This window comes from Diaphorina citri, unplaced genomic scaffold (genome assembly GCF_000475195.1).
Source record: "Diaphorina citri unplaced genomic scaffold, Diaci psyllid genome assembly version 1.1 scaffold347, whole genome shotgun sequence".
Lineage (NCBI taxonomy): Eukaryota > Metazoa > Arthropoda > Insecta > Hemiptera > Psyllidae > Diaphorina > Diaphorina citri.
In genome coordinates this window covers 75,407-89,769 of record NW_007377782.1, presented here as the reverse complement: position 1 = coordinate 89,769, position 14,363 = coordinate 75,407, and the positions used below count along the sequence as shown (strand labels likewise).

Sequence of the window (14,363 nt, the reverse complement as noted above, 5' to 3'; positions counted from 1 at the left end):
AATCTCGAGTTTTGGAGTCTCCACTAATCTCGAGTTTTGGAGTCTCCACTAATCTCGAGTTTTGGAGTCTCCACTAATTTCGAGTTTTGGTGTCTCCACTAATTTCGAGTTTTGGTGTCTCCACTAATTTCGAGTTTTAGAGTCTCCACTAATCTCGAGTTTTGGAGTCTCCACTAATCTCGAGTTTTGGAGTCTCCACTAATCTCAAGTTTTGGCATCTCCACTAATCTCGAAGCACCGCCCGGCCAATAAGTTGAATCAGCGCCCATAGACTCCAAGCTCCAAGTTTTCAGCTAGAAGTTTTCACTTTGTATCTTGGGTTCTGCATAATCGGAGGTAAATCCTTCCGTTGTCCCTCGCACAGCATGTCCCCACTCCCTTCTCTCCTATGCAACATTATGTAACTTAATTGGTATCATTTATTCGACTTCAACATATCACATAATTATTTTACACCTCTATTAGGGAACACGTTCGATTTTTCAATCATCATTACTACCGGCCAAATTCCAGAGGTCACCATTAAATGTCCCCCAAAAAGTTATTGCAATCAGCGAAAACACGAATTTTTTATCTTCATTAAATTTGTTGTCAAGATATTTGAATGTCTTGTTTATTTTTGGACACCCTGTATACTTTGCTCCACATTACAGATAGGGACCACTAAAAGTATCCCTGTGGGTCCCCTAAATACCCGGGCCCCAGATTGGATTGCGGGGGTGGGATATGGAGGCTACGCCACTGCTGAAAACTGGTCCTGAGCCTGAGCTTTGAATCTTTTGTTCTAATTGTTCTAACTCGACGCGTAAACTATGTGTTGGAGGATGGTTGTGTAAGCTGGCATTATACCGGACTGACTAATGCTATCTGGATACCTGCTCGTTATCTTGTACTGGTAGATACTCGGATAATGTATGCTTGTCTTGTCTTGGTACTGAGGGCAAGTAACTCCGTAAACAAAAATCCCACTTTGAGGCTTAGGTGTAGGGGCAAATAGCCTTATAGCCCTAAAAGTTGGCTTATACGAATCTACAAGGGCAACTAGGATAATGAAATCAGTCGAAAAACACAGGCGCCAAATAAGTGGTAGGTATTTTACTTCTTTACTTATTTCCTTAATGCTATTAATTATTTACTTTTGCAGAAAAAGATCGAGGAGGTCATTTTGAATCAGCGGGAACAATTGTGCGATCAAATACAACTCTCAATTCAGCATCCTGGTCCTAGTAACGTCAGCAATTTGTTCTTGGGTAAGAGAATAACTGTGTGTGTGTGTGTGTGTGTGTGTGTGAGAGAGAGAGAGAGAGAGAGAGAGAGAGAGAGAGAGAGAGAGAGGGAGGGAGAGAGAGAGCTTAGTGGAGACGCCAAAACTCCAAGCCCTTCTCAGCTTGCTAAATGATTAGGTATAGTGAGAAAAGATATTAAAAGACTAAAAGACAGTAGTGTGCCAAATTTCGTGCCCATCGGTCCGCGGCGCCGCGCCGTTAAAATTGGTTCACAAATCAAAGTAAGGAACAAAATACAATGGTCCAACCAATCAAGAATGAAACAGAGATTTCAAGTTAAAACCAAAATGCGTAGATAAAAGTAAATAAGCTTACGTAAGAGCCGGAACCACGTGTTTTTGGGTGCGTCTCAAAGTTACATCACTATAGGTAGGTATTACTATTGGGCCAATGCCCTCGGTACCAGTCTGTTTGATATATGTCCAGAATATTATTGTAAAAAGACCCCCTGGAATTCTTATAGGTCCATCGAGATAATTCGAGATAATTTTAATAGTTTTAATTTAGTATCTAATAGAACTATACCTATAAAGTGTTCTATTCTATAATTTCTATAGATAATTCGATTTTTTTCCTCCTTCAACTTATCAACTTGTTTACCTCATGATTCACGATCTTCTTCATGATATCTTGAACTTGTCAGTTCGTTTCAAAGAACAAGAACAACTTTAGGTAAGCTTTATAAATTGTTCTTGTCAAACTTGAATATAAAGAATCTAAAAATAGCCCAGAATGTCCAAATATAGCCTAGGCATGCATGTAGTTAGCTCTACGTGATTAGTTTGAGTAATTTTACGCGTTCGCCTTCTGGTTTTGATCGGCCTTGATACACTGAACTGAAAACCCGTGGCGTGTCGTGAGCAAAAGGGGAAGCAACTCATTTTCAGTATGCCGATCTGGTGGTCTCATGGTGTGTCCAAACATAGTCGACCGAACGTCGCTTCACATCAATCGACGGCCGGTCGAATATGTGTGGACACACAGAAACTTTTATACATGACGAAAGGTATACATAGATTATACATACCTATGCAATATGCATACACACATAAGTACTCATTCATTCATAGTTCATACATACTTTTATGAGATTGGTATCTAGCTGGTCCGATCCACATGTCGCAAAAAATGCAAACATAAAAAAATAATAAAAATAAATAAAATGCTATGCCAGCTTTTTTTACACAGCTTTATGGACGTGTGTTATCAAGAGCCCATCAGATAATTTGGGAAAAAAATCTACATTACCTACCTATCTAAAGTCTAAACCGAATAAGCACTCGAGATCCTAAAGGTGTGTTCATAGTCGACCGGCCATCGATCGATGTCGACTGACACGTCCACACTGCCTCAACAACATAGATTTTCCTCATCGATCGACGCCGAAATGATTTCTTGAGTAATCCAGCCAAAAATATGACCGGAAATGAAGTCTTTGCAACTGTACAACCTCCGACATGAAATCTTTTTCTACTCATTTTCTGCTACAAGCTATAGGATTTTTTAAAAACAAAATTTTCCCTCCTAATATTTCATGGAATCAATCTGTACCGCATTTTTGTCCATCAGATACTGTAGCTATTAAACGGCCGGTCGAGCCGGTCGAGTATGTTTTGGACACACCTTAAAGGTCGATAAACATTTCATGTACCCTCGTAGGTATAGGTACCTTTAAAAATATTGTTTAATACTCATGTTATGACCTTACAGTTCCCTCTGATGTCAAACCACTTTTTTAAAAGTTTTTAATTAATTTATTACCAAATCATGCTATATTTGCCCCCATATTTTACGGCACCATCTAATCCATCCGGTTGGATGTATGTAAAAAAAAAAAAATAATCTAATTATCTAGAGTAGATTAGAATGACACTATTTGCTAAAAACTAGCAAAATATTCTTGAAATACTCTGATACATTGCATTTCTGTGTAGGGTCTTAATGTCTTTGCGGTACCATCGCAAGCCGCAGTTGGATTAGATTTGGAGTAGGATTTTTGCAAGAGGTAGTCGTGATCGTGAGACGTCGAAAGATTAAAAATCGTACCTATATAATATCAACTATTACGATGAATTTCAGTCTTATACTCATGTTACACTCGCATTTTACCCAATAAAGTGCTGATTAATATTAGATAAACTGTTGAAATAAAGTCACTGCCTATCCTACCTTGGCAGTCTAAATAAGGCACTACACTTGTAAATCTTATAATTATTCACCTATCTATTAAACTAATATAATAAGAAGAACAAGGATTAACACTTTTTTTCATATTTCATATAAAATAAATCATAAAAGTTTCATATTGGGATCGATCTTGCGTTTGAATGAGCGCAAGGCACTACACTTGTAAATCTTATAATTATTCACCTATCTATTAAACTAATATAATAAGAAGAACAAGGATTAACACTTTTTTTCATGTTTCATATAAAATAAATCATGAAAGTTTCATATTGGGCTCGATCTTGCGTTTGAATGGTGGCAGCCTTGAGACTAGTCCAGTTGCATTATTAATCTCTTCGGGGGGCCACTGACCCGCTGCCTTCTGGTTTTGATCGGCCTTGATACACTGAACTGAAAACCCGTGGCGTGTCGTGAGCAAAAGGGGAAGCAACTCATTTTCAGTATACCAATCTGGTGGTCGCTGTGTCCAAATATAGTCGACCGACCGTCGCTCCACATCAATCAACGGCCGGTCGAATATGTGTGGACACACCTTTATGCCTGAGAGGGTCAGACCGTCTGAGAGATCTCGGTCTGTCAGGCCTCGGTAAGTAGGAGGGGCCAGAAAAATACCCGGAGAGAGGAAGGGAAGCTTAGCTTTCCTAACACTGGTGTATACAGGGTGTTCAAAAATAAACGAGACATTCAAATATCTTGAAAGCAAATGAAGATAGGAAATTCGTGTTTTCGCTGATTGACCTAACTTTTTGGGGGACATTTAATGGTACACACCTTTATGCCTGAGAGGGTCAGACCGTCTGAGAGATCTCGGTCTGTCAGGCCTCGGTAAGTAGGAGGGGCCAGAAAAATACCCAGAGAGAAGAAGGGAAGCTTAGCTTTCCTAACACTTTCAAATATCTTGAAAGCAAATGAAGGATAGAAAATTCGTGTTTTCGCTGATTGTCCTGACTTTTTGGGGGTCATTTAATAATGGTGACCTCTGGAATTTTACCGGGTGTCCCTTTCAAGGTCATTTTAAGGTCAACTTTGATTTTTTAAATATAACCCTGTACTTTTGAGATCAGAAATGACCTTGAAGGAGACACCCGGCCAAATTCGTCCCCCCCTTTTTTTTTTTTTTTTTTTTCATTTCACCAAAAGCCCTTGATCTTACCTACCTACTTTGTATGGGTTCAAGTCGATGTCGATCGACATCAGCCGAGTGTAATGTGGACGCAGCTTAACATTTATTGATATAAAAAAAAGTTGGTATATAAATAAAAGATAAAAAAAAATCTAGAATAGGTACTCGTCAACTGCTATAGGTGTACCGATTTTGATTGGTATTTATATTACTTTATTATAAATGATTTCCATCTGGGGCCAAAGACCTTGTCAGGGGCACCTTTGACAGAATGACATTTTGTATTTTTTATTGAGACGTAACTTTATCTATCACCTATCAAACACACACGGTGCAATAATATCAACATATAATTTTATACCGATTAATGTTTTAGCTGAATATGAATAATTTTATTATAAGTACGTTTTGTAGGTGCATATTTGTTATCACGTTATCAGGTACCTATGGTATATAAATAAAAGAAGAAAAAAAAATCTAGAATACCTAGGTACTCGTCAACTGCTAGGGGTACCGATTTTGATTGGTATTTATTACTTTATTCACTTTATTATAAATGATTTCCATCTGGGGCCAAAGACCTTGTCAGGGGCACCTTTGACAGAATGACATTTTGTATTTATTGAGACGTAACTTTATCTATCACCTATCAAACACACACGCAATAATATCAACATACTATAGGTAATTTTATACCGATTAATGTTTTAGCAGAATATGAATAATTTTATTATAAGTAGGTACGTTTTGTAGGTGCATACTTTATCTGTTATCACGTTATCAGGTACCTATATCTAGGGGCCTAGGGGCATACTAGTATGTACCTACTTCTATCCATAGAGTGGGGAAGAAAGGTTTGATAGAGTTAACTTTAACAATAGAGGTCTTATCGTCCCGAAATTGAAGAGAAGAAGGACAGGATAGGAGAAAGTCAGCTGTCCCGAGAACGTACCTTATCTGTTTAGGATAAAGGCGGGCATCGAATCCGCGCACCCAGCGCTTACAAGGCAGACGCGCTGCCCTTCAAGCCAACTAGGCTGGCAAAGCAGGCATTAAGGAGCGCGGCAGCGCTCTACCCCAATCAAGAAAGTTTGACCGCGCTACTAGAGATTTAAAGTAGATTACGAAATATTTCTTGGTTCCTGAATCCTGATTTCAGAAGACTGGAGCACATCAGAGTCAGAGCACCCGACCCGCAGAAATAACTGAGTCCAAAGTACTCTCTATGAATGCACCTCTACCCACCTACCAAGGGAAGTATATCTTCATTGAGCTGATTGGTTTTTCTCAAATTAGGTAAGTAAGGTATTTTTTTTCTTTCGAACCCAGTGCCTACGGCAGAAAAGTCCATTTGACTACTTTGTCACAAAGAGACGTCTTGACGTCTTCCCACAATTGTTTGCTGACAGGGGTGTTAGTCAGTTCAGACTCCTGACCGTTTTTTAAAGTAACTACCCAGGTCTTATTGTCTCGAAAGCGTAGAGAGAAAAAAGACAGGATGGGAGAAAGCTAGTCGTTCCAAGAAAGAACGACTAGAATAAATTCCGCCACGGGCGGGAATCGAACCCGCGACCTAACGCAAGGCATACGCGCTTTTTCACAGAAACCCTCTAATAAAATTGCTATAGATTCTTTCAAAGAACAGATCATTTGAAGAAGTGTCAGAAATGTCAGAATTTTGAACACCACATCACTTTATCATTGTTATTATCCTATCCTTCCACTGAGATTGAAGGAGTGACAAGGCTAGCCACACATCTACACACGCATCTGATATCAATATCAATACTATCAATATAGGCTCTCATTAATCTAAACTCGTCCTTATGAAGGTGGAAAAGGTAATGGAAGAATGCAGGCAAGATTCCAGTCTCATACATCAATAAAAGTTCAAATAGTAAGCTATAATCGTAGATCAATAAAAACAATTATTACCGTAATCAATATCAAATTGGCATCGCGATAAACTTGAAATTCTTTTGAAGTGTCAAATGTGTTGGTCGTACCAAAGATAGGACTACATAGTTGTATTTTCCTTTTGCAAATGGAAACAATTCCGACGGATGCTTGGATTTTCTATGGTTCAGATTCAATTCTCAAGATTACATTTTAAGAGCATTGAAATTAATAGCTATCGAATCTATCGATACAAAACAGATTAAGACATTCGATAATATTACTGTCCTTATGAGGCTGAATGCAGCCGAATAACAAAGCAGCACGAAATAGGTATCAGTATCATAGGTGTGCCCCACTGACCATTCAGCCATCATGTCCTTTAGAAGTAAAGCAAAATTTTGTATAAAGATTTGTAGGTTTGCTCATCACATCACAAACTAACAGGAGATATCATGAGGCCACGTAAAGACTCAATGACTTACGAGTACAACTTACACCTATACCTACCCTAGACCCTAGTTAGCCTTAGATGAAAACTAGGGATGTCCCTAAAGCTAAATAGAATATATGAGTAATTAATTTACATGGTGTCGTGCCTATTATTAACCTTATTTATTTATTTTACGACTTAATCACCTACAATTAGTAGGTAATTGAACTTTATTAGAAGGTAGACAGCAGGTAGATATCTTAGTGGATTTCAATGACAGAATTGGTCTGGTGGCAATCACGTGCTATAGACCTATACCTATCTACTAACATACACGTAAAATTATCTCTACGTACGTACGTATAAATTATTTTATCACCCATGTAGGTGCATATCATATCTGAATTCTGAAAGTTCAAATCTTTGGAAGTCTATGTATGTAGGTAAAATGGATAGGTAGGTAAATAGGTGTAGGTATACATTTAATAAAATTGAAAACATTTCTGTGCCAGTCTAGTTACATAGCTTGGAGGGTAGTGTCCGCCTGCCTTGCAACCGCTAGGTCGCGGGTTCGATTACCGCCTGTGGCAAAGTTTATTCTAATCAGACAATATAGGAGTTTGTTCTCGGAATGGCTGGCTTTCTAATATCCTGTCTTCCTTCTCTCTTCGCTTTTGGGACGATATGACCTTACAGTTCCCTCTGATGTCAAACCACTTTTTTAAAAGTTTTTAATTAATTTATTACCAAATCATGCTATATTTGCCCCCATATTTTACGGCACCATCTAATCCATCCGGTTGGATGTATGTAAAAAAAAAAAAATAATCTAATTATCTAGAGTAGATTAGAATGACACTATTTGCTAAAAACTAGCAAAATATTCTTGAAATACTCCGCATCTCTTCTGATTGAAGGAGATCTAGTTGTAGAGTTACCTGGTTAGGTGCCAAAATTACGGAGCGCAAAAAAAGTATTGAATATTGATAAAGTTAAAGCTATGTTGGTAGCTATGTGGGGCAATTTTGATTGAATACATTTATGTGAATACCTACCTGAATAGTTGTTTCATATCGATGAATGACTTAACCCATTCATGTGGAAAACGGATGTCCAGGGTAGGTATTTTTGTCGCCTGTAGAGACACCAATTTAATAAGGGCTGTTGGGGGTTGAAGTAAAAGAGACTTAAGCGTCCCTCCCCTACTGTTTCGCTAGAATTTAATTTTTTGGCTAGAGTAATTAATTTACATGGTGTCGTGCCTATTATTAACCTTATTTATTTATTTTACGACTTAATCACCTACAATTAGTAGGTAATTGAACTTTATTAGAAGGTAGACAGCAGGTAGATATCTTAGTGGATTTCAATGACAGAATTGGTCTGGTGGCAATCACGTGCTATAGACCTATACCTATCTACTAACATACACGTAAAATTATCTCTACGTACGTATAAATTATTTTATCACCCATCTAGGTGCATATCATATCTGAAAGTTCAAATCTTTGGAAGTCTATGTAGGTACTAAAAATGGATAGGTAGGTAAATAGGTGTAGGTATACATTTAATAAAATTGAAAACATTTCTGTGCCAATCTAGTTACATAGCTTGGAGGGTAGTCCGCCTTCCTTGCAACCGCTAGGTCGCGGGTTCGATTCCCGCCTGTGGCAAAGTTTATTCTAATCAGACAATATAGGAGTTTGTTCTCGGAATGGCTGGCTTTCTAATATCCTGTCTTCCTTCTCTCTTCGCTTTTGGGACGATATGACCTTACAGTTCCCTCTGATGTTAAACCACTTTTTTAAAAGTTTTTAATTAATTTATTACCAAATCATGCTATATTTGCCCCCAAATTTTACGGCACCATCTAATCCATCCGGTTGAATGTATGTAAAAAAAAAATCTAATTATCTAGAGTAGATTAGAATGACACTATTTGCTAAAAACTAGCAAAATATTCTTGAAATACTCCGCATCTCTTCTGATTGAAGGAGATCTAGTTGTAGAGTTACCTGGTTAGGTGCCAAAATTACGGAGCGCAAAAAAAGTATTGAATATTGATAAAGTTAAAGCTATGTTGGTAGCTATGTGGGGCAATTTTGATTGAATACATTTATGTGAATACCTACCTGAATAGTTGTTTCATATCGATGAATGACTTAACCCATTCATGTGGAAAACGGATGTCCAGGGTAGGTATTTTTGTCGCCTGTAGAGACACCAATTTAATAAGGGCTGTTGGGGGTTAAAGTAAAAGAGACTTAAGCGTCCCTCCCCTACTGTTTCGCTAGAATTTAATTTTTTGGCTAGCCTACTTAACTTGGAGGGAGACGCGCCTGCCTTATAGTTGTAAGCGCCAGGTTGCATGTTCGATTCCTGCCTAGGGCGAATTTTATACTATACAGATAACCTTTGTTCTCGGAACGGCTGTTTTTCTCCTATCCTGTCCTCCTTCTCTTTACGATTTCCGGACGATAAAGTTTGACTGAAAACCTACATATAGTAAGATCAGGCATTATTCAGCGATAGCATAGGGTTAAGTACCTAGTGACAGTAATCATATAACATGTATTCATATAGAAATATCTAGTTCTATGTAAACTACACAGCCATTAATCCGGTACGGTGGTTTTTGTCGCCTGTAGAGACACCAATTTAATAAGGGCTGTTGGGGGTTAAAGTAAAAGAGACTTAAGCGTCCCTCCCCTACTGTTTCGTTAGAATTTAATTTTTTGGCTAGCCTACTTAACTTGGAGGGAGACGCGCCTGCCTTGTAGTTGTAAGCGCCAGGTTGCAAGTTCGATTCCTGCCTAGGGCGAATTTTATACTATACCGATAACCTTTGTTCTCGGAACGGCTGTTTTTCTCCTATCCTGTCCTCCTTCTCTTTACGATTTCCGGAAGATAAAGTTTGACTGAAAACCTACATATAGTAAGATCAGGCATTATTCAGCGATAGCATAGATAAAATTCCATACCTCGGTTGGGATTGAACCCACGCCCTCCTGTTTACCAGGCGAGCGCCTTGACCACTACACCACCGAGGCAGGGTAGGTATTTTTGTCGCCTGTAGAGACACCAATTTAATAAGGGCTGTTGGGGGTCAAAGTAAAAGAGACTTAAGCGTCCCTCCCCTACTGTTTCGCTAGAATTTAATTTTTTGGCTAGCCTGATTCGGACTGGATTTAAGTTTAAGACGTTAGACTTGGAAATCCTGTCAAAATCAAGCCCCTGGATGTAAGCTTGCGTGCTAACTGGGGTATGTAGCTAGCATGCCTGCCATGTAGTTAAGCGCTGGGTTGCGGGTTCTGCCCGAAGCAAACTTTCTCCTAAGCAGATAAGGTTCGTTATCGGAACGGCGGACTTTTCCTTACCCTGTCCTTCTTCTCTCTTCGATTTTGGTACGATAAAACCTCACCCAGCCTGAGCGGAGCCGCAGGAACCCAGCACCACGAGCCACGAGATTGCCCAGATGGTCACTCATCCAGGTACTATCTATATCGTTGCTTAACTTGAGTGCTACGTGCTGTCCTGCTGTCACCACTGGTTAAGGTAGGTAGGTAGTGGGGGTAAAAAAATTGTCGAAAAAGTAATCAGCTGATAAATTTTTAAATTTTACCGCCAGAATTTCGTGAAGCGTTAAAGGTGGAGAAGCTAGTAAAAGGAAAGGTGGAGAAGTTATTGATTACTTATTTCAATTTTTTTTTAAAAATTTTATTTTAAAGAAATTCAAGAATCAAAAGCCGGCAAAAAGAGAATCTAAAGCAAAACTCCTGAATGAAAACTGTTCCTTGATGAAGTAATGAACTGAATAGTGAATCACCAGAACAATCCCAGAGCCCAGACAGATCCAAGACTGCCCAAGAGTACCAAGACCCGAAGAAATTGAAGAATCTCTCAAAAGAAGGGAAAAGATCACTGGCAGCAGGTAGTATGAAAATTCAAATTTTATTTTCAAGTAGGTATGAACACCATGAACCCTCTCAAGAGAAGTGGTGATGAAAACTTAGAAAAGTCTCCTGACTCAGTGAAAAAATCAAAGCTAGAAGGTGTAAAGCCTCCTTTGCCAAAAGAACTTAGTAAACTTTTTCAACCTCTGTACTGTGCTCTGTGTAAATCTCAACTTTCATCCTCTGTAACAGCAGCTAGCCATTACAGTGGCAAACCACATCAGAAGAAAGTCAACCAGTACCTGTCTCAACATCATCCTGAACTACTCAACTCAGCTAGCAAACAAATTGCTCTGTGTAAATCTCAACTTTCATCCTCTGTAACAGCAGCTAGCCATTACAGTGGCAAACCACATCAGAAGAAAGTCAACCAGTACTTGTCTCAACATCATCCTGAACTACTCGACTCAACTAGCAAACAAACTGATGAGAAAAAATCTGACCAGGTTCCTACCTCTACATCTCTAACTCTGACTCGAGATGAAGCAACAAACTGTAGAATTTGTAATGTTGTGTTTGCTGGACCTATAGCAGCTCAGTCCCATTACTTAGGAAAGAAGCATCGAAGCAAAGTATTGAAAGGTTACACACCCATAGAACCTGTACCTGGTATGGGTATCGTAGAGGATAACTCTGGAAGATTTGGAATAGGAGAATCTTTTAGAAAATGCAGTGATATTGAAACCCCAAAACTTACCATTGTTAAGAAAACAGTGCAGAAATGGTATTGTGATATTTGTGATACTCAGGCTACAGATGATAACCAATACAAAGCCCATCTTGCTGGCAAGAAACATATAAAAAATGTGAAAAACTCCAAGTTGGTAACCATCATTTCTGATGCTATTGAGAAACCTAAGGATTCTATATTGAATAGTGTGATGAAATCAGAACATAGTTCAGACCAAGATTATTCTATAAACAGGACTCCAAGTGGAGACTTTTACTGTAAAATATGTGACCTTGCCATCAATTCTGCCATTCAATTTTCTGACCATCTGAAAAGTAAAAAGCACAACAAAAAAACAAAGCCTGTTGTATAGGACAATTTTGAGTAAAATGAACAAGTATTGGATACTTAGCTACATAAATGAAAGTAAAAAGGCAATTATTCTGTAAACCTTGTCTTCAAATATACCGAAAACTGTTATAAAGTTCTAGTTCCCTTATTCACTGATACTCAAATCAGTCAGATTTTTATTTTTTAATTTTAATACTCAAACAATAGATCTAATAAGACACTTTTACCAGGGTTGTATTGAATCCCCCCCCCTAACATTGGGCTTTCAATTTGCTCCTCTCCTCTGTGCTAAACTCTTGGATATAGCCCTTATGCTTTTACTCTCAGGACATATACCTTGCCTGACAAAGTTATAAAAGCAAAACACTTAACAAACATGACCTGGATCTATGGTTTGGGCATAAAAAATTTCTGACAACCCTGTAAAAGAAGCGTTCAAATCTAGGTTATGTAGTTAAGGTTTATAATATAAATAAAACATCAAATTTATTTATTGTTTAAGTATAATTTTTACACTTTTTTGGTGTTGAAATTTTACTAGTTAGCTTGGAGGGTAATGTGTCTGCCTTGTAAGTGCCAGATTGGGGTTCCACCTGGGGTGGATTCCATCCTGAACGGATAAAGTTCGTTCTTGGAACAGCTGGTTTTATCCTATTGTCCTCATTCTCTTTTTGCTTTGGGGACAATAAGACCTTAGTTACAGTTCCCTCTAACTTTTTTCTTTTTTAAAGTGTGTTCTGTGTTTTGTCCAATAGTGTGTACATATGTAAGGTCAGGACTTAGCTTACCGTACAGTGTACACCTATCTCATTTGAGTGCACAGCATCAGCGATGCACCAGGCCAAGTTCCAAGTAATATCGGTCCTTAAAATAAAACAGCTAGAAGAGTTCCCAAACAACAAAAAATAAATTACACAAGAAATGTTCTCCAAATGAAGAAATATATTTACAACATGAAACATACAAAGTGGTTTGAAAAATGATCCAAACGTAACTTAAGTACTTAACATCTAGGATAAACAAGAAGGAGGTATACAAATTGAAACAGTCAACAAGAACTGTGAAAGTACAATAGTTTGCCATCGATAAATTACGGTTTTTAAACCTTGTGAATAAGAAAAGCACTACAAATATACTCCTAGTACTACTATGTACACAGGTGACACTAAATAAAAGAGAAAAAAAAAAAAGAAAAAAAAAAAAAAAGGAAATGTACAAAGATAAACTAAAATATACAAATAATATGTTCAACTTATCGTTAACTTAAATACCAAGCAACTAAGAAAAGTATTGAGTTTTATGGTGGGTCTAAAAGTCGAGGTTAAATTAATAAACAAAGATTAGTCACTACTCTTTGAACATGACATTTTTCTCCAGAAACGAACGACATGAAAATGATCTTAAACGTAAACGAACGACATGAAAATGTTAATTTTGTCTGCTTAATTGAAAAACGTGTAGAATTGTAGATACGTACTCGGTACGAAAGTACCAAAAAAAAAAAAAAAAAAAAAAAAAAAAAAAAAATACTTAGCTCATTTAAAATTTCGCAAATCTTCCACTATGCTCTAAAATTCTAAATTAAAACCTATACAATTACCCGGCTTGGCCGAGTGGAGGGAATGAGAGGTAGCTTCTGTGCTAGAGTTTTACTTCTTTCTTCTCTTGGATTGTCTACTATCGGGCGACATATCTTCTTCGATGTAAAACAAATGTCTCTCTTTGCAAATCTTGTCAAACAAGGTCTTCAGCTGTTCACCCGACCTGAGAACACAGAAAAAAACACGATTATGGTGAAAATCACCTCTGTGGCCGAGTGGTTAAGAGCACTGACTCAAGCCGGAAGTGCTGGGTTCGAATCCTCGTCGAGGCGGAATTTTTCCAGCTTTTTCATTTCCGGATAATGCAAACGTGCCTTGAAGTAATACGAAAGCAGTTCCGAGGTACAATCTTTTTTCAAAGATACCTTTTCTACCCAAGTTTTGAGGAACTTTGTTACTTTTTTGCTGGTTTTGTAAGATGCTACTAGAAAACTAGGTACACTCGTTAGTGTTTTTGGTCAACATAGCGCAATCTTTCCAGAGCAGATTAAAAAAAATCATCTCAAAAACATGGTTTGATCCGCTGTTAGCCATTCATATAGGGTAAGTGTACTCACTCGTATATTTCTGAATCCTCCTTGTTATAGGCGAAACAGTTGTCAAAGACTAGATTACAATCAAATAGGACCTCGCTGTTATTTCGATACTGGAACATGTTCAGTTTGTGTTTGATTGTGCCAAAGTCCATGGGTTTTCCTATGATGCGGTGATAATCGGGGACCTGAAATACAGTCCAAGATAGCAGATGAGAAACAAAGGGTATATGGGTCTAAATTTTTTTTTTTTTGAAGAGGTTTGATAGAGGGAGCTGTAACTGCTAAGGTCTTATCGTCTCGAAATCGAAGAGAGAAGGAAGACAGGAT

At 38.0% G+C, this 14,363-nt stretch overlaps 3 protein-coding genes across 4 annotated transcripts in view; 2 read left to right on the top strand and 1 right to left on the bottom strand.

Moving 5' to 3' along the window:
• LOC108252217 overlaps positions 1-14,363 on the top strand; it is a 44,311-nt gene that overhangs the window by 12,793 nt on the left and 17,155 nt on the right. Inside the window, exons 3-4 of the mRNA XM_026822626.1 lie at positions 1,145-1,250; positions 5,756-5,892. Coding sequence (XP_026678427.1) covers positions 1,145-1,250; positions 5,756-5,805 — 156 coding nt within the window. The 3' untranslated portion in view covers positions 5,806-5,892. The remainder of the gene's footprint in view (positions 1-1,144; positions 1,251-5,755; positions 5,893-14,363) is intronic.
• Positions 10,659-12,131, top strand: LOC103507861 (zinc finger matrin-type protein 4-like). 2 transcript variants are annotated; one of them, XM_026822625.1, is made up of 2 exons: positions 10,659-11,044; positions 11,180-12,131. In XM_026822625.1, exons 1-2 carry the CDS (start codon positions 10,893-10,895, stop codon positions 11,919-11,921), a joined length of 894 nt encoding a protein of 297 aa, XP_026678426.1. In that variant the 5' UTR covers positions 10,659-10,892; the 3' UTR covers positions 11,922-12,131. The 2 variants fall into 2 exon arrangements, with proteins under 2 accessions (XP_026678426.1, XP_026678425.1); XM_026822624.1 differs by having other exon boundaries at positions 10,660-11,154; positions 11,290-12,131.
• Positions 13,513-14,363, bottom strand: part of LOC103507860 (bromodomain adjacent to zinc finger domain protein 1A) — a 35,678-nt gene continuing 34,827 nt past the window's right edge. The window contains exons 26-27 of the mRNA XM_026822618.1: positions 14,058-14,221; positions 13,513-13,663 (exon numbers count right to left, since the gene is read on the bottom strand). Coding sequence (XP_026678419.1) covers positions 13,549-13,663; positions 14,058-14,221 — 279 coding nt within the window. The 3' untranslated portion in view covers positions 13,513-13,548. The remainder of the gene's footprint in view (positions 13,664-14,057; positions 14,222-14,363) is intronic.